This window comes from Microcebus murinus, chromosome 9 (genome assembly GCF_040939455.1).
Source record: "Microcebus murinus isolate Inina chromosome 9, M.murinus_Inina_mat1.0, whole genome shotgun sequence".
Classification (NCBI taxonomy): Eukaryota; Metazoa; Chordata; class Mammalia; order Primates; family Cheirogaleidae; genus Microcebus; species Microcebus murinus.
This window is the reverse complement of record NC_134112.1, coordinates 11,024,578-11,045,513: the sequence shown is the minus strand read 5'-3', so window position 1 is coordinate 11,045,513 and position 20,936 is coordinate 11,024,578. Positions and strand designations below refer to the sequence as shown.

Sequence of the window (20,936 nt, the reverse complement as noted above, 5' to 3'; positions counted from 1 at the left end):
TTCTTTTGTTAAAAATAGAGCTTACCTGAGCAGATAAACAAAATGTAGTATATAATACAATGAAATGTTATTCAGCCTTAAAAAGGAAAGAAATTCTGAAACAGGCTACAATGTGGATGAACCTTGAAGACATTATTCTACGTGAAAAAAGCCAAACACAAAAGAACAAGAATTATATGATTCCATTTATATGAGGTACCTAGAATAGTCAAATTTATAGTTAGAAAGTAGAACAGAAGCTACCAGAGGCTTGGAGGAGGAAGGAGGAAGGAGTTACTGTTTAATGGATGCAGTTTCAGTTTGGGAAGAAGAACTTCTGGAGATAGACAGTGGTGATGCTTGCATGACAAGAATTTACTTAATGCTATGGAACTGTACATTTAAAAATGGTTAAAATGATAATTTTTATGTTATGTATATATTAGCCATAATAAAAAGGAAAAAAAAGTCCAGTAAAATAGAACTTACAATTTTTTTCAAGAGCCTAAGTGGTTAACATTCAATGCCACAAAGAAAATATAAAAGCAGAAAATAAACAGGTGGCATCCTAAGGCCACAAAGCAATAAAGCTAAATTTTAAATAACAAATTTAAGCACGACGATAAAGACTAAAATTTTGCCAATTAGAGATTCAAAACAATGTTTCAGGTGACTATTGGATTTAAAATAAAGACTTAGAAACCATTAATAAATTATTGAAAATACATGTGAGCAAGACTTAATAAAAATATGGAAAGGATATACTTAAAGATTTAGTAGCATTATATGTTTTTAGTATGAAACAAGAAAAAGCTTACAAATCAAGAACTTAGAGAAAAGATAAAAATGCAACAATTATAGCAGAAATTTATTTCAAAATTTATTGGAAATCATTCAAAACTCAAAAATGTATGAATTAAAAAATCATAAGAAATAATTTAAGAGTTGTTTTAAAAGAGTAAGAAATTAATCAATGGAAAATCTGGAAGAAATGGATAACTTTTAAAAAATATATCAATGATTTTACAAATTGACTTGGAGGCTGGACGTGGTGACCCATGCACATCCCAGCACTTCGGGAGGCCAAGGTGGGAGGATTGCTTGAGGCCAGGAGTTCAAGACTAGCCTTGGCAACATAGCAAGACCCCCATCTCTACCAACAAAGCAAATTTGTTTTTGAGAGAGACTTGAGACACTCTGGGAGGCCGAGGTGAACGGATTGCTCGAGGTCAGGAGGTCAAAACCAGCCTGAGCAAGAGCGAGACCCCGTCTCTACTATAAATAGAAAGAAATTAATTAGCCAACTAATATATATATAGAAAAAAAATTAGCCAGGCATGGTGGCACATGCCTGTAGTCCCAGCTATTTGGGAGGCTGAAGCAGCAGGATTGCTTGAGCCCAGGAGTTTGAGGTAGAAAGAAAGAAGAGAGAGAAAGAAAGGAAAAGAAAAAAGAAAGAAGAGAGACTTGAGAGATATAATAACAAAAATAAAGTGTCTTAATTATTTTTAAAAAATTGACTTGGAAAAAATTAAAAATTGAATAGACCTGTAGTCATGGAATAAATTGAAAAATGCATCAATAAATATAGTTGCCCAGTCCCAGATAGCTTTATGATGTGCTCCAGAAGTAGGAAAAAATGGAAACTGCATGGTTTATTTTATGAAGCAATAATAACTTTGCTAATAAAACCAGGAAAAAAGTAAAAACTGCTAATACAAACTGATACATCCATACCATGGAATATTACAAAGCAATAAAAAAGGGTGAATGCAATAACTTGTATGAATCTCAAGGAATTATGCTGAGTGGGAAAGCCAGTCCCACCGAGAGATTACACATTGTATGATTCCATTTATATGATTCTTAAAATGACAAAATTATAGGAATGGAGAACAGATTAGTGTTTATCCAGGAATTAGGGGTGGGAAGGGGGTGGGAGGGAAGTGAATGTGATTACACAAGGGCAATGTGAAGGATTCTTGGGTTAATGAAACTTTTCTGTATCTTCACTGTGATGGTGAATATAAGAACCTATACATGTGAGAAACTTGTGTAGCACTAAATATACACACACAAGTATAAATAAAATATAAGGGATTTGGAATATTTTAAAATTGTAGGCAAAACTCACTTGCATTCCAAAAAGCTCCTATTAAAAAATGAAGTGTTAAATTGGAAAAATATATTAAAAGAATGACCCACCACAATTCAATAGATTTTCTCCCAAAGATGCAGATTTACTACTGGTAAATCTGTTATCACTAGTATTTTAACCAATAGTACATAAAACATTAAGGAATTTCAGTTGATGCTTTTAAGAAATGCTAGAGAAGTACTTGATAAAAATTAAATTCAAGTTTATATTTTAAAAACAAACAGGTACTCCTCGTAAAGTAGGAATATAATTATGTTTTTCATGACCTAATTAAAGGCTCTCTTAAAACAATGAATAATATCATATTTCACAATTGAACCATAGCAGTTTTCCCATCAAAATCAAGTACAAAAAAAGATTTAGAATGCCACTTCTTATTTAACATTGTCCTAGGAGTTCTTACCAATATTACAGAAAAGGAGGCAAAAAGAAAAAAGCCCTTGTAAAGAAGGAGACAAAATTAACATTATTTGCAAATAAAAATCAAAGAGAATATACTTAAAAGAGTAGTTTATTTGGTAGAAGCCTTTAATATAATGAGAAGACAAAAAATAAATACAAAAATAGCTCTCCTAGGTACCAGCAATGATGGGTTATAAAATATTATGGGAAATAAGCACTCAGAAGAGCAATAAACAATATTAAATACCTGTAAACCATCTTAAACCAGAAATATGTGTCTTTCAGGAAGACAATTATAAAACTTTACTAAGGAAAAAAGTCTTTAATAGACATGTTCAGAAATGAGAAACAGGTACACTGACTATCATAAAGAACGAATTGTCTCTATAATCACTTATAGTCTTAAGGTGATTCCAAACAAAAATCCCAGTAGAACTATTTTGGAACGTAATAAAATTAAGATCAGTCCATCTGTAAAAATAAAAGCGAGCAGACAAGAATACCTGAGGAAATCATGGAAAATATAAAGAGGAAACGTGCCCTACAGACATTAGTAATTGGAATAGTGTTATACCAGTGAAAAGCCCACAGACCACTGGGACAGATAAAATATTCCTAAAATAGACAGTAGTATTTATAAGACATTTGTAGGTAATAAAATAGAGAACGGATGATTTGGAAAAATGGGCTCTTTCAGAAAAATATCAAACTACAACTTCATGTTACACCAAAAAAATTTTCAGAAAGATTAAAGATTTAATGTTAACAATTAATTCACCAAAAATAAAGCTAGAAAAATATAAACATTTAACTGACCTCTAGAGAGAAATGATTAAGAGATTTAAATACACAGGAATATTAAAAATTCTATGTATTAGAAAATAAAGAAAACAAAAGGCAAAAGCAGATTTAAAGGCAGATGTGTAACTAAGCACATGTATAAATAAATAAGAAAACCTTAACATCCCAACAACAACAATAATGAAAAAAGGAGCAGACCTAGTGGACAATACTCTAAGAAAAAAATTGACCAATAAGCCCATGAGAAAATGTTTTCCTCTTGTAAATTCCATGGGAAATTAAAAATAAACATTTAACATTTTTACCATTTAACAATTCTAAGAGTTCTTTCAAAATTACTCAGCATTTGCGATAGCATTACACAGAGGCGGATTCATGGACTAATGGTATTATGGGAAATCTGCACAACTGTCATGAAGGTAGCATGTTAATATGGATCAATAATCACATATATTTTTCTTTTAACCCAGTAATTAATTCAACTTATAGGGATTTGTACTAAAAAAAATCACCATATATGCTCAAATATAAGCGACATAATTCATTTATAAACCTCTAGGCATGTATTTGAATAATAAAAAATCTACTTTTAATATTAATTCATTTAGCTTATACTTGCGTATTGAAAATCTTAAACAAATCTGTTGATAAATTTAGGGGTTTTTTCCACTCACATTTCAGTCTTACTCAGATTCCGTACTCGTATTTTCGACATCACTGGTGTCGCTTTTTCAGTTATCTGAAAGTTTCAGTTTTCAGGGTACATCGTCTTCTCTTCCAGGTGGACAGAGCCCGTTTTGAATCTGTGTGGGATGCTACCTGGGGTAATTTCACCACAAGCCGCAAATACTGATTCACATGGTATTTAGGAGAGTTGTTGCTTACTTTTATCCTGAGGGTGGATATTTTTTATCTCAGTAGTGAAACCACCGTATGACTTTTTATAGAGCGCTTTAAAAGGCTTATTTACAATGGCATCTGATACTTGAAATTATAAGTTCCTAGCTCCTAGGAATAATTTCTAAAACTGTATAAAATTTATTTGACTGCTTCTCTCAAGTGAATCTAAAAATATCTAAAATTAGCATTGATTGAGGTCATGTAAGGCTAATATGTCTTCACTGAATGTTACCTTTGTTCAAAAGAGAGTAATTGAACGACTGTTCTATAATACAAAGGTTTTGGGGAAAAAGTAATAACTATTGCTTTTATGTGAAGTAATTTTAGATTTAAAGAACAACTTTTGCCATATATTGAAACATATACAATGGACACATGCCACAGTGGACATCTCAGTAATCAGACATGGCTCAAGGATTTATGTACAAGAGTGTTTATTGAAGCATTATTTTAAAACAATAAGAAAGTCAAATGTCCAGCAATGAAGGCTACTGAAATTATTGCTTTATTAATTATTTATTACATATCCATGAAACTTAATATCATACACTCATCAAAATTCTCTGTTAGAAGAGTATTTAAGGTCGGGCGCCGTGGCTCACGCCTATAATCCTAGCACTCTGGGAGGCCGAGGCGGGAGGATTGCTCAAGGTCAGGAGTTCAAAACCAGCCTGAGCAAGAGCGAGACCCCGTCTCTACTATAAATAGAAAGAAATTAATTGGCCAACTAATATATATAGAAAAAAATCAGCCGAGCATGGTGGCGCATGCCTGTAGTCCCAGCTACTTGGGAGGCTGAGGCAGAAGGATTGCTTGAGCCCAGGAGTTTGAGGTTGCTGTGAGCTAGGCTGGGCAACAAAGTGAGACTCTGTCTCAAAAAAAAAAAAAAAGAGTATTTAATAACTTAGGGAAATGCTTATAAAATAAGTGAAAAATTCCATAACAGAATTGTAGATCCTGATGTGGAGAAAATATGTATGTATTTGTATAAGACAAGACTGGGGGGGGAAAAATCACCAAAATTATTTATTTGGTGATTTATCCATCAGAGGCTCTATTTCTCTTACTTTCCATGTTGAATGAAGTATTACGACCCCTACTCTGTAAACTCCACAAACAGTGTAAATGTTTATCAGTGACTGATACTGCTTCATTCGGCTGCAGAGCAAACAGAGGCGCAGTGTCCCTGTGCCCCATGGAGCCGGACGACTTTTGAGTAGATTGGAAAAGGAGGGCTTGGGGGTCGGGGACGCTGGGCAGGAATAACCCTGACGCGGCCGTCCCGTATGTTAGTCCCTCCGTGCTGCCCATGCTCACACGGGGTGCTTTCTTTCCCTGGTCTGTCTGCAGTCTTTTTTCGTGGACCACAACAGTCGAGCTACCACTTTCATTGACCCCCGAATCCCTCTTCAGAACGGTCGTCTTCCCAACCACCTGACTCACCGGCAGCACCTCCAGCGGCTCCGCAGCTACAGCGCAGGCGAGGTAACCCCCCCCCCCCCCCCCCCCCGCTGCTCGCAGGTGCACAGTCCCGGCCTCCTCCCGGGGGGGTTGGGGGTGCCCGGGGTCAAGGGTCGCCTGCTCCGGAAGAGACTAAGCCATATGTGTGCTGCTCTGTAGGAGAACGAATGACGGCACTTAACTCCTCGACTTGTCTTCGGTTGACCTTCCTTTTTGCCTTCACTTTTGTCCAGCGCGATCACCACCACTGAAAATCGGTCTAGTTTAAAGACAGATGTTCAGTGACAGGTGATCCCTACACTTGTGGCTTGACCTGTGGTTTCCAAGGCCTGCCAGTCACATGTGAATACTTGAAAGACCATGGAACTTCCAGACAAGAGAGAGCAGGCTATTTATAATAGTGGACCTGCTCTCACCAAAATCCCAAACTATTAATAAGTACTGCCCTAAATTCCTATTAAAAAAAAAAAAGAAAGACAGACCGTGGAACTGCTACACAGTGTATGACTGACTTTATACTTCTACTTCTCCACAAGATCCTGGAGAAGAATTCAGTAAAGTACTCCTGGACTAGAAACTGGGGGAAATTAACCAAGCCACACGAATATTCTGTTCCCTTCCTGCCTTGTGCTCTTCCCTGGCTTTATGTCTTCTTTCGTGAGAAAGATGGCAGCCCTTCACAGTTAGAATGAAGGCTGTCACTCTCATCGCCCTTCTGAATTACTATCTCTATATCCCATACCCTTTCCTGTCTTTTTTTCTCACGCCAAAACTCAAAGCATAGCTTTTTTCTACTTCTAATTAGTTCCTGACAGCATTATGAGCAAAATCCTTTTTTATGTCCTGACTGACATTTCCCAAGTACCTGTGCCTTCTTTTCATAGAAACTACCAGGATCTCAAGAGACATGGCCTCTGAGAACCATTTCCTATAAAACAGCTTGTACATTGGATTAAAAGGAGGTTAAAAAAAAATCCAATGATATAGGAAGGAAAGGAACATATATGTGTGATCCCCCAAGAAGAGCCACAGTGGACATTTCAGAAGACTGGGAAGACAATGAACCACCTGGCAGCCATCTTTTCCAGACAGCAAACATGAGTCTCAAGGGAAGAGCCCGTTGTTGGCGTACGAGCACCAGTCATTTACCACTTTTTCAGGAATAGTCCTCTGTATACTCTGAGAGACGTAACTGTCTCCAACCCAGGGCACACGTGGCTTAATGCCAGTGTGATAAAATAAATTTAGGTATCATTGTTTCAGGATACTGCTGAAAGCATGTTAAATCTTTCTTTCTGCATATACATGAAATGTGGGTGACCAGGCAGAGAGGGAGCATTATGTGGGTGTCAGGGCCTTCTAGATGCAGACACGTTCACAGACTACAGAAAGCAGCATCCCAACTCCCCGACTCAACATCCATACCTCCCTGGTGGTACTTTCATCAGTTTGAATTATGCCATTTTAAATGTCTAAGCTCTTCAATAGTATTAAGACAATTTTAGTATTAACATAGGGTAACTACACATGATAAAGAAGCTGAGTACTGCAGACAGATTTGCTGTCCATAAAACAAAAACATCCATTACCCAATGTAAGACAAATTCCCTAAAGATATAGAGTTCTTACAATTATAAGAAGTCAACCTGAAAATAAAAATATTAAAAAGCTTTCTAATTGAAAGAACAAGATTGAGGTCATGGGTACCACGTGCATTACCTATTTTAAAGCATGTGTTTGATGTGATTGGATAGCCCAGATACAGCTCATTTAATGTCAACATTCATGGCAAAGTGCCACCTGCATCAGCCAGGAACTAGCTGAAAGACTCTAACACATACGGATGAAGGGGCATTAATCTACACCAGTCATCTGCCTGCTTCCTAACGCATCCATTCCCGCTGACTTTCAAACCTCTGCCATCCCTCTGCCCATCCTCTCTCTTCCAGTAGCTTTGGACTATCATAAGAGGAAACCGAGGAAACATATTAAGAGAGGCTGAAAAGCAGAGAATATCTGGTCCAGAGGCAGCCACCAGAAAAAACAAAGGCTCAGCTTCTGAGAAAACAAATATCTGGGTCTTCCTGCTGCGAGAGCCCACAGCCTAGGGATGAGGAGACAGGAGGGACTCTGGTATAAAAAACAGAGAGCAGGCAGTGGGAAATGTTGAATGTTTGCTGTGATATGATTTTGCTCAACAAACATTGACCAAGTGCATGGCTGGCTTTGAGCACTATGGAATGCAAATAAGTATGAGGCAATCTCTGCCTTGGAAAAGTTTGTATTATGTTTTTGAAACCAGGTCAAAAATAAATACAGAGTTAAATAGCAAGAGAAATCAGAATACGATTGAGTGCCAAGAGAGATGTTAGAACAAATGCCACAGAAGTTCAAAAGAGGCCAAGGAAAATTATCTTTTAAAATAAGGTACCTGACCCAGAACGTGCAAACTGGTAGAATCTAGCTGGAAAGAAGGAGGGGAGGGCAGCCTCAGGGCGCAGGTGCAGGTGGGACCCAGGCAGGTCCGTGGGGAGACGGTGCAGAGTTCAGCGCAGCCAGAGAGAGTAGCAGGTGCCCACTTGCTGTGTCTTGGTTTTTGGAAAACTTTGAATGCTACGTGGAAGAGTTGGAACTTTTTTTAGGGCCCATTAAATGAATTTGAGGAAAGTAGTATGATGATTTTTATGTAAAAAGTGGGTTTTAGAGGTCATCTCACCCATTGTTTCCCAACAGAGAAAGACTGCTGGCATTCAGGGCGGGATAATTCTCTGATGTGTAGAATTGTACTGTAATGTCGCAGGATCTTTTTGTCCTGTTCCCATCCATTGCATGTCAGGAGTGTCCCCGCCTCACTAGTTCATTACGACAACAAAAACAAAACAAAATGCCCCCAAGCATTTCCACACACCCCCAGATGAGAGTGCCACTGTAGTCGGGAACCGTATTTTACAGTCCAGTAAACTGAAATATCAAGAACTCACGCCATGGAGGGAGTTCGGAACCACGGCTCAGATTTCCTAATTCACAGGCAGTGTAAACTAGTATTTTAAAAAGAAGATGTTGAAGGCGGAGAAGAGAAGAAGTAAGACTGCGGCAAAGGGCAATTTGAGAGAGAGCCTGTTGGGGACCACGGCCCCAGTCCACAGGGAAGGGGATAAGGCCTCCAGTAGGGTGGCAAAGAGACAGCAAACAAGGACAGCCTGTGGGAAGAGGGCTGGGGCGTCGGGCAGTGTGGAGCAAAGCGTGGCCAGGCCTGCAGTCGGCAGGGCGTGGGGAGCTATGTGCCACCCCGCACTCCTCCCCGGCTGGGGACCCCAGTTTCTGCATCTGCAAACAGATGACCCCAGTGTCTGTCCCAGCCCCGTGATTCTCTGTGAGGCTTGATTCCAAGTCTTCAGGACCATGTGACTAAGAGTCACAGCCCCGTGGACAACACACAGGGAAGGGCAGCAGGAAAGACAGGTCGGGAAGACGGCAGGTTTGTCTTTAGACAAATTGACAGTGAGTGTAAGAGCAGCAGGATTTCTGATTAGAAATTGCAGTTAAACAGAGGGAAATATGAGACTCAGGAATAACTGACGGATTATTCCGTAATCCATTGTTTCTCTGTGTCATATATTGCAGACAATGGGGAACTAGCTATAGATGTTTCTTAGACCACAACTTTAGATAGTGATGTTTTCTGTACACCTATATAAGCCATTCTCTTGTTTAGCAGTTGATTTTTTTTATAAATTGTGCTTAAGGACAAAATTAAAATGAGTTTCTATATTAAGGATCTTAAATGGTAAAATTCCCCCTCAAAACCCAATAATAGATTATAAATAGAGATATTTTTAAACATCTTTTGGATTATCTTTTACCTCACCTGGAAATTTTTCAGGCAGATTCCGGAATGCCATGTTATAGGATTTATACATAAAGAGATCTTTATTTGACATTTTGACTTGCATTTTAATGCAGTGACACATCTGTCTGCAGTATATTCAAGTGCCAACAAAGTAGGACTTACCTCTTCTCCTAATATCCAAATGAAATTGGACATAAACAGAAAGAGTATATAGGCTATGAATATTGGCTCCCATCTCCCTATCAGTATGGAAATCACTAAAGGTTAACAAATTTGCCTTGTTTATACTGCAATTAGTAATATAATTAACATTAATAAGAAAGGATAAGCAGAGCACATATTTTTCTTTCTTTTACCACCTTACCTTGGTCACATTAGAAAATCATTGGTCATAGAACATTCTGGAAGGTACACACAAAAACACTTAACATGATTGCCTCAGGAAAGGGTAAGTGTCTGCAGGGAAGAGAAACTTCCCACTTTAGAAGCAGAAGTCACTCTTAGTCATTCTTTGGAGTGAGCTTCTTTGGTGGCAAAAGTCACTTCATTGGCTCTGATGACAAAAAGTTACAGTAACAAGAAGGTATAAAAGATAAACAAATGGCCCACCTATATAGGGCACTTACAGGTGGAAGTTGCTCTGGGTGAGTCAGGGAGTGGTGAGTGAATGTGAAGCCTAGGACATTACTGTACGCTGCTGCAGACTTCAGAAACACTGGACACTTAGGCTACACTAAATTTATTATTTTTTTAAAACAAAAAGCAAAAGCACTACAGTGTTACAACAGCTACGACATCACTAGTTAATAGGAATTTTTCAGCTCTGTTAGAATCTTACAGGACCACCACCTTATATGCAGTCCGTTGTTGACCAAAACATTGTTACGTGGTGCATGACTGTATTAACAACATGGAATGAGTGTAGGAAACACAGACACAGATGGAAAAGCATAATTTCCCATCTGGAGACAGTGGTACACATGAAAGTAAAAAACTGGATTGTGCTGTCTATGGTTTGTGTCCTATGTTACCATTCCAGTACCTTGTAGACAACTCCCATGTCATTAAAATTCTTCCATCATCTTTTGTCATGTGGATCTACCATCATTTAACTCAAGGGTTTCTTGGATACTTTGTTGTCCACTTTTCATTATTATAAAAACATTGAACAAACATCTTTTTTTTTTTGTTTCCTTACTATAATTCTAAAAACTTTGTTAATGATCTATTTTTAGAATACAAAAGAAATCTAGAGATAAATGTAAATTCATCCTTTGGGTTTTTCCTATGAACTTGCTAATTTTTTTTATCATCAAGTCTCCAGCATTTTCAGAGAAAGCATTAGCTGATTTATTAACCCCAATGCAGTGTAAAGCATGCAATTTTCAATCACAGCTTTAAGAAAACCCACCAGTGTACATTTCCAAATTGCAATGCTGAAGAGAAGATTGTTTACCAGTACCGAAAACTATTTTCTGAGGATATCTATTTTGTTTTGTCTGGAGAGCTAAATGTTTGGAGTTTTCACATTTACAATTATGATTAAAGCTATCAACATCAAAAGAAAAAGAAATCCTAAAAGTAGACACTATTGCAAACTGGGTTTTACCCAATCATAAGAGAATGTCTGGGGGAAGGCAGGCCACCAGGGACTCTTCTCTCTCTCTCTCTCTCTCTCTCTCTCTCTCTCTCTCTCTCTCTCTCTCTCTCTCTCTCTCTCTCTCTCGTTATTTATCCCATGAAGTTTTGTCAAAATGCTCAACCAAAACCAAGATATTAGAAGCAGGTTGGTAGCATGGGAAGAGTAAACAAGGGGTTTACAGTCAAGTAGTATTATAGTTAGAATCCTGGTCCTCTCTCTTAACAGTTGAAAATTTGGGGAAAACTTATTTTTCTCAGATCATCAGATTCCCTATTTTGTAAATTGAGGCTAATAATACTTATCTTGCAGAATTTGTTAGGATACAAGATACTACATGAAGAGAAGCCAGCGCAGTGAATGGAATAAAAGGCACTCAATAGAGACTGGCCCCGAGTGTAATCAATACTGTCTAAGAGAACAAGTCCATTCCACGTTCACTACTGAAGTTCAACACTGCCTCTCAGAAAGGAGTGTTATAAGCCTAGCTTACTGATAACGTTTATCTAGAATTTATCTCTCGTTAGCATGTTCAGGACAAGAAATGTGTCTTAGGCTATTCTGTGTATTAATTTAATGAACACTCATGACATTTGGCACAATCACTTTTCAAAAAACCATAACAACATCAACCACTCCTTAGTCACTTTTTAAAACTTTCTTATTTTCCATCATTTTGAAGGGTACAGATGTATTACTTCTTTTTTTAACTTAGGTCACGCCACGATCTTTTGTCCCTTATGTTGAAAAATTGGTATCAAAAGACCATCTGAAATTGATGACAGATTTCCAATGCTTACACTTTTATTTCAAAATTAGGCTTCAGAAGTCTCTAGAAACAGAGGAGCCTCTTTACTGGCCAGGCCAGGACACAGCCTAGTAGCTGCTATTCGGAGCCAACATCAACATGAGTCCTTGCCACTGGGTATGTATCACTCACGGCTACCTGATACTTAGCCTTTTTTTTTTTTTATCTTGACTCCTTTAATATTCAAGATTCTGTGTTTTCTTTCCCTTCTTTATGGCATGGTCTATTTACCCCACTTCCCTTCCTCCTCACTTCTCTCTTCCCTACTGTCTCACGAGCCCTCGCCCCTTCTTTTATTCCACTCATTGACTTGTTAACTCCATCCAGAACAGCATAGTTTAAATGAAGTGGTGGATTTTATTGCTGCTCAATACAGTATTTAATGTACACCTTTCTGTCCGTGTGTCTATGGGAAATGTTTGCACAGCCCTCACCCCTAACCTCTGCTACCTCTTTCCAAAACACATGCCACTTGTATGGAGGGGAATGAGGGGAGAGAGTCTGGATGGATTGGGGCATTTCCATTATCCCTTCTGGGAAATCGATGCATGGATGTCTTTGAATTCATAAAGAATCTTTCACCCTAACTGTGGCAAGATGACCCGGGAAAGGTAGAAGGAAGAGAGAACTCTGTCAAGGGTGAGCTATTGTAGTCTGCTTCACCTGTTCACACAGACGTGCATTAACACCCGGCAGAGTTCTTGAACTACTAAGGGTGATTAACTCAGATCTGGTTCACTCTTAGTTTGATCTTTTAAAAATCATAATGCTATTATGTCACACTTTTAAAATCCCTCAAGAGCTTACATGTTTTTGATGAGTACACTGCCTGCCCTTCAAACTCCTACGTTAATCCCTGTATCAAGCGGCCATTTTCCAATCATCAGAGAAATTATCTCTGGGACTCAACCACAACCCTGTGCTTTTGTCTGTTTCAGCATATAATGACAAGATTGTGGCATTTCTTCGCCAGCCAAACATTTTTGAAATGCTGCAAGAGCGTCAGCCAAGCTTGGCAAGAAACCACGCACTCAGGTAGGGCTCATGCCTCACCCCTGGAACTCCAGGTCTTTCCAGCTATTTTTCCTGATAGGAAAACACCTCTGTGCAGAGAGAGCGGAAGCTTATGGTGCATTTTACTCATGCATTTAAATTATATTAATAACTCAAATCTTCAAAATAAAGGGTTCAGGGGTTCCAGTGTTCTGGGAAATGGCACAGTCTGAGATAGTCTTATTATCAGGTTGCATATTATTATGTGATGCTGAAATGGTTTCCATTGATTTGAAGGAAAGCACAGAAAGGGAACAAATAGTATTTATTCAAAAATATGTATGTAAAGGGCCACATAAATTATTTTTTATTTTGAATATAATTGTTTACTGATAAACCAGATATTGAGTGCTCATATTCAAAAATAAACAAGCAAGCAAAAAAGTATCATATATGCTCTAACTACTTAAATCCTGCTATTCATTAGGGTCATTTTTGAACAAGAACCTCTGAAGCACTGAATCACTTCGTCTTGAAGCAATAGCCACCTTAAGTAATAAAAAGAGAAAATGTTCCCGGTACTTAAATCCTGCTTCCTCCCCAAATATTCAAACATCTCTACCCTTCAGTTCGATAACCACCTTTCAAAAGCTGCAGGTGCATGGTGGTTAGGAGCGAGCCCCCTTGGAGTTTGAGTTCTTGCTCCAGCACTTAGGGACTCTTGATACGGCATGTGATTCAGTCCCCTAATCTTCTCATCTCTGACAAGGGGGTGACAACGTGGCCATGGCTGAGATGTTTAGATATGGGTGTGTATAAAGGATTCAGCAAGGCAGGTGAGAATCTGGTCAGCTAAAGGCTTCCCTTCCCATAGGGGGCATCTCCAATCTGGATGACACCTGTACGACTCTGACTTCCTGGGGAATCCCTAACACCTTCAAGTCACCTCCTTGCCATTCTAATTTTTGCCATTCCCACCAGATGGATCATTCCTTACTCTTTCCCCTCTCCCAGCCCCCTCACTGACACCTCTTTTCCCTGTATTTTCACTCTGTAAATTAGAGCCACCATCCTCCCTCTTCCTCACCTCCACATCTAAGCATTCACCTCCTCACATTCTCTCTTCCAGCCCTCCTTTTCTCTTCCCCGTGCCATGGCCCAAGCACAACGTCCCTGTTCTCCCAAGTCTGCCTTTACCTAACGCTCCATCCTGTGCTAAGGTTTTCCTTCCGGAGTCTTCCACCTGCACCTCACACCACACAGGCCGGGTGCTCTCCTGCCTTGGCCTGTCCTGCAATGGCTTCTCCGTGAAGGGCATCTCATCTTGTTTTAAAGACCCAGATCAAATGCAGAAATTCAGTGATCCAGGCAGACTTTAATATTTCTTTTGTCTTGCTTTAGTAGCATGCGTTTTGTACCTCTAAGATATTTTCAGAGCTCTCTCGTTTTCTGTCATTGACTCCTCTCTCCCTGCAGTACGGTAAGCTCTTTAGAGCAAGGCCTTTCTCTCCCTCATCATCGTGTCCACTGTGCCCCCTTCAGAACCCGGTCTTCTATCAAAACACTAAATTACTTTCAGAGGGAATGGAAGGTCTTTAGCATGAGTAATGGTCACTTTCATTTATGTTCAGCTCTTAAGAATTGCCTGTCCAAGTGCCATTACAGAGCCACTGCAGACAGCAGTGCCATAGTGTCCTGTGGGCCATTATTCATGGGCCGGTCCGTCTCACAGCACATAACCACTTCGGGGAATTTTCAAGGGATTTCCAGGGGAGGTGCATTATCTGAACAGTTTCTGACACACGGCTGCTCTCGAATGTTCTTTAGGTTAGTGATTCTGCCACTAATAACTGTGCTCGCTTCTCACTTTTTGGAGGAATTTGAAGTCACCAAAGGCACCAGAGTCCAGTTTTTTTAAAGCAATCCCCTGTGTAAAAGAATGGAATGTATTTCCAAAGGGGAGTAAACGATTTTCAGCCCTACTGTGTAATAGGGGACAGCTGCCCCGTGCGGCACATCCTGCAAGCCTGCCGCGCGAGCTTAGAACACGCCGAAATACTCTGCGCAGGGGACTCTGCTCTTCAGCCGTATGGGAAGAGAAGACAGAGATCAGAAAAAGATCTGTTCCTTAGCTTCTGTGTTGGTGCGTAATTTTTATTTTCTTTCCCCCTGTGATTCTAGGGAGAAAATTCATTACATTCGGACCGAGGGTAACCACGGGCTTGAAAAGTTGTCCTGTGACGCAGATCTGGTCATTTTGCTGAGGTAAGGGGCTGAGCCCGCAGCGGTTCTGGAGAAGCTTCCTTGGGTGGTTCTCCCCACCACAGCCACCCGGAAAGGGGCCTGGACTGAACCACTCACGGCTAATTCTGGAGGATTCTAGTGGCTGCCACCAAAGTGGGGTCACCCCTCCCTCCCCGTCCCTGCTGTCTGTCACCCTCTTTAGATTTACAACTGAGGTAGCAGGAGCAACATAAAGTACTTGGTGGGGACTTTGTTGATGACGAAACAGGGTTTAAAAAAAACACTGAGGTCGTGCATGGTGGCTCACACCTGTGATCCCAGCATTGGAGGCTGAGGCAGGAGGATCACTTGAGCCCAGGAGTTTGAGGCCGCAGTGAGCTGTGATGACACCACTAGCCCAGGTGACAGAAGGAAATCCTGTCTCAAAAAAAAAAAAAATTGCAAGCATGATGTGCTTATCTTTTTGTACTACATTTAAATCTAATTGCTTTTGTTCCTTGGTGAGAACTGTAACTGCTATTACCGCAGTTCGTGAACACTTTCTCAGGGACAGAGAACTAACATTTTCTTTTAATTTGCAGTCTCTTTGAAGAAGAGATCATGTCCTACGTCCCCCTGCAGGCTGCCTTCCACCCTGGGTACAGCTTCTCTCCCCGCTGTTCGCCCTGCTCCTCACCTCAGAACTCCCCAGGTAACTGCTGATGTCCCCGCGAGTGGCCACGTGTGATGCCACCGGGTGGCAGTGAATGCAGGGCGACTGTGTGTGTCCTCCCTGCCTCGTCCCTCCCAAGTCCCTGACTGGCAGTGCATTCTCAGTGTCAGGTGCTGACAAACTGCTGCTGGTTTTCGTAATGCCCTCAAAGCTAGAATGGGGCTTATCTTTTTTACTGATTGAAAAAAAACTTAAACACAATATTTCATGACACATGAGAACGATATGAAATTCAAATTTCCGTGTCCATGGAACCCAGCCATGCCTGTTCATGTACGTATTTTCCATGGCAGCTTTCACACTACAGCAGTGTAGATGGGTAATAGCAACCATGGGGCCTGCAAAGCTAAAATATTTACTATCTGGTCCTTTACAGGAAAAGTTTTCCATCCTTGCTCCAAATTGCTGTTGCATTCCATAGGCCATCTCCAAGCATTTCAAAGGGAAGCACCCTTTCTGAAACATTCTGCCTTATGAGTCAGAACTCTATCGCATACCAATTTTGGTACCATGGTTACTAGGGACCATTGTTAAATCTCCACAAAGATCCCAAAGAATTTTCTTACATAATGTGAAATTGTTCCCCCTAAGTTTTCCTTATGTATGAGAATGAACTTATGATATAAAAACTCTGTAGGTAGGTATTTTCCATTCCAAATGAGGGAATATATGTTGGACTGTTGAATGAAAAAAAAAAAGATTTTTTGGATTCATCAAGATAAAGAGCTTAGATCAAATCCACATCGCCAAACTGGATCCAGATACTGGAGAATTTTTCTCTTTTCATTTGGCTTGCATTGTCACATTGTCAGCTTGCATTATCACATTTTCCCATTGTTTCACTGTAAAAGTGAAAGAGGTTGACAAATCTCAGAACTTCCTATCTCACAACCTCTAAGGTCAGGGTCCAGGCTGGGCTTCTGAAGCCAGTGGGGAAATTTAGAAGAGAAACAGAACCTAGTGATGTGCCGTGTCTGTCTGAAAGGATGCCTCACTCAGAGTTAGTGCCATTCAGTACCGCCACAGTCTCCAAAACTAGAATGTCTTTTAGCGCAGTTCCTCCAAGTTGTGTCATTCTCATTATCTCTTAGAGGTAGTTTTGCTAGTTGTCAAAATCTGTTTTTAAGATGGTATCTCCTTCTTGTCGCTTCCTCCAAACGAGTGTACCAAAGGCATTGTTAAGGAAATGCACATGCTCCCCTACCTCTGACATAAAACGCAAATGAGATCCCATTGCCTAAGAAAAAGAGAAGCAGGAGCCCCGTTAGAGCCAACCACAGCACAATCCGACATTCTCAGCCTTCACAGGTGGGCCGACTTTGGGGGAACAAAGCCTTCCATTTGGGGGAGCTGTTGGTCTGCATGACACTCTGTCATGTTGTTGAGATTGTCCCGGCCTGATAATGTGTCTGTGCTTTGGTCCCCACTCTGTGCTTTGGTCCACAGACATAATGTGTCTGTGCTTTGGTCCCCTTTGGTAGTAGAGCATGAATGTCACATTATTATATGAGAAAGGTGTCACATTGCACATAAAAAAAAAAATAAGAGAGAATAAAGAGGTATTTGCTAAATGAAAATTATGTGGATAACTTTTCTAAAAGGAATCAACTTTTCTGATGGACATATTACTAATGCCTTGAATCCAAGTAATCTTCCAACTCATTTTGTCAAAGTTTGTTAATTCTTTGCTCTCCAGCTTTGACCACAGATTCCTAGATTATGCAATCCAAATATTTTTATTTTAAATTTCATAATTCCCATTATCCTAGGCCTTTATCAAATCTACCTGGGTGCTACAGAGATAGTGAATCATGGAAGTTTACACCAAAGTACTTTGTAAAGCAGAAATTATTAGAAAGCAATGTACAGCAGTGATCATGTGGATAGCAGTAGCACCAACAGGAGTGAAAGTTATAATGTTATAAAATACACTGTAATCTGCTGGACAGAAAATTTTACTCGCACTTACAGAGTTGCATTCTACTTCTGTCTGTGTCCTGAAACCTGGTGTTCCTCCAAGACCACTTCTTTGCGAGTGGTGGCTGTTGGTTCCCCCGCACCCCTGGTGTCGTGGGGTGTGGGTAGATCTGGGACCCCCACACTTCCTCACTTGCACCCTTAGCTGCTTCTCCCCTCTCCCTCTCTCCTTGCTGCTGTCGTCTACCAACACTTTCTCATTCTCAAAGCCGGTGGCACCCGCCTCATAGTCCTCCTCTCCTTCCCCAGCAGGTCCTTCCGTCATTCTGGATGAGTTTATCATCCACAAGGACCCCCATTCGGTTTCCTGGCCTCCCCGAGCCTGGGTTTCCTTGTCTGTACTGACTTTCTCCTCCCCTGCCTCAACCACCCACCCCCACAGCCACATTCCACACCAGGTCATCACCTCTAAAACCGCTAATTCAAGCGTCCTCTTCCTTTCCAACATGCTTGTTCAGCGCCTCTCCCTGCTGCCATCCCTTGGCCTCCTCAGGGCCTTCAGCACATGGAATTCCCTCCTTTCCCTTCTAATGTCTCCCCCTTACCCAGCACGGATCTGTGGCTCATCCCCGCCAGCGCCCTGACCTCCCTGCGGCTCTCTCTCCATTGCATCCCCAACCTCTGGCAGAACTTCACCCCTCCACAAACCTTCCTGGCCGCTTCCTCCCCTCCGCAGCCAGGCACCCTCAGGCAAACGCACTTGACAGGCAGATTATTAACTATAAATCAGTCCTCTCTCACTTCACATGAGCCCTGAATGCCCAAAAGAAAATTCTAGCACATTTGTTTGGTCTTCTCTATCATTTCAAATGTTCCCCTCAAACTTCCAGCCCCCACCCCCTCGTCTCTCCCAGCAAATGACGTCCCATTTTACTTCCGGGAGGAAGTGGAGGCCATCCAGCAGAAACGGCCTCAAACGCCGGCTGCCAAACCTGCACTCATCTCAGCCTCCTGCCCACCTGTGAGCGAGAGGAGGCGTCTTTGCTAAGGTCACCAGGACCTCAGGCAGCCGATCCAGTGGATGGTGCTCAGCCCTCCTCCTCCTGCAGCAGGTGTGGCGCCACTGGCTGCCCTCCCCTACGTCGTCTTTTCCGTTAGCTTCCGGAACACCACTCTGGGCTTCTCATCTCCTTCTCTGGCCACTCCTGCGGCCTCTTCCTCCTCTTCTACCATCCTTAAGGCTCAATCCCAGCTTTTTTCCCTTCTCCCTCAAACTGCATCTCTCTCCAGTCAAACAGTCGAAGGTCCCACCGTCAAAGACCAAGCTCATGGTCTTCTCCATAGCTCCCAGACTTGGCAGGCATGTTCTGTAACATCAAAGAACTGGATTCCCTTCCTTCATGAGTAGCAATCATCTCAACTTGTAACTGCATGCTCACATCTGTGAGTCTACTGGTATCAGTCTTCCCTAGACTCTGAGCTCAACACATGCAATATGGCCAGTAACTACCAAATAGTTATGGGATGGGCAAGCGGATTCTGGCCATCTGTAAAACTTGAATACGGATGTTATTTTTCCATTCTTCTTTTCATTAAATGTGTTTAAAGGCAGTAAAGCATTTACAAAGCACTCTAAATGATATAAGAGTTCTCCTCTATATAGAGGTAATGAATTATCATGATTATTGAAAGCTTTACTCTTACGATGCAAGGTACTCTAACATAAATTCCTAAATGCTCTGAGCCCTAGTGTGCAGGTATATTTATTTTAGCATCAGTATCTATATAGAAGCATGACAAATGTCCTAGTTAACCTCATTATATTTTCAATCATTTCTTATAGCAACTTACAAGAAACACTTAATCTAATTCAGTTCATGTTAATTATTTTAGATGATCTAAGTACAATTAAGCCAAGAAAAATGCTATTCAAGGTACTTTTAAAAGAAATACAACCCAAAATAGTTGGGGTTGAAGACGTAAATATGTATCCCCATTAGAATTCATTTTTCTCTTTAGTGCAATATTTCTGTTTATTATGAAAGTAACTGAAAGAGTGTTGGAAATCGAGGGGAACTTCTTGAAGACGAAAAATATGAAGATGCCAGAATGTGCCTCGGGTTAGCTCCTGCTCTGCCGTCCTTTGCGTATTTACTCTTCAGTAGAAAGTGACGACCTTGGGCCCGTGTGCTTCTCTCTGCAGGTTTACAGAGAGCCAGTGCAAGAGCCCCTTCGCCCTACCGGAGAGACTTTGAGGCCAAGCTCCGCAATTTCTACAGAAAACTGGAAGCCAAAGGATTTGGGCAGGGTCCAGGGAAAATTAAGTGAGTGCTCCAGTGCTTGGCACTGAATTCAGGTGGTAGATTTTTCTATCCCTTCCTCCCCTATACCTTTGTGATTTTCTTTTGGAGATTAAATCCCCTGGTGTAGTAGAAGTCATGGTCTGAAGGGAGGGAAGAAGGAAGTTGGGAAGTTGGAAGGAAAGGAGAAAGGAAGTTAAGAAATTGGAAGGGAAGGGAAGAGAGAGAAGAAGAAAGAGAAAGAAAAGTAGATTTTAGATAAGGGCATATAGAAAATCAGTGGTAGAACTTGTTTTCAGAAAACAAGGAATCTTAAACTAAATTGAAGATCTTGTATTTCCCTTTACTTATTCTTGGGGAAAATTTTACCTCATTAGTCAAATTCTTGGACTCTTTGTAACTTTATAACTGAAGTCTAAGTAAAATGTTTATTTTTTTTTCACTTCTGGGTTTATTATTTCTGTCTTGAAAAGCCAAACCCAAACCCAGGAATCCAACTTGAGACATCCTATGACTTGATCAAAAAAGAATCTTGAAGTTGTCCAATGCGATGGAATGTGTGATAAGTGTCCATGTTTTCCTTGTGCTCCCAATGTTTTGAAAATAGTGTTAGGAAAGTCCCTTGGCGAACTGGCAGAACCTGCATCTCCCTCTTTCCTCTTTGCTGGGGAGGCCGGGGAGTGAGACCCTAAACCCGGGCACCCTCAGCTCACATGGAACACAGTCCTCATCCTGGCTCAGGGTCGTGCTCACCGCCCCTTCTCCTCCTCAG

General features: G+C 40.8%; 1 protein-coding gene across 4 annotated transcripts in view; it reads left to right on the top strand.

Moving 5' to 3' along the window:
- Positions 1–20,936, top strand: part of HECW1 (HECT, C2 and WW domain containing E3 ubiquitin protein ligase 1) — a 405,077-nt gene that overhangs the window by 329,251 nt on the left and 54,890 nt on the right. For all 4 annotated transcript variants that reach the window (XM_020289912.2, XM_020289913.2, XM_076006287.1 and 1 more), the window contains 6 exons: positions 5,591–5,725; positions 12,010–12,115; positions 12,937–13,033; positions 15,173–15,256; positions 15,817–15,926; positions 20,068–20,188. In XM_020289912.2, coding sequence (XP_020145501.2) covers positions 5,591–5,725; positions 12,010–12,115; positions 12,937–13,033; positions 15,173–15,256; positions 15,817–15,926; positions 20,068–20,188 — 653 coding nt within the window. The remainder of the gene's footprint in view (positions 1–5,590; positions 5,726–12,009; positions 12,116–12,936; positions 13,034–15,172; positions 15,257–15,816; positions 15,927–20,067; positions 20,189–20,936) is intronic.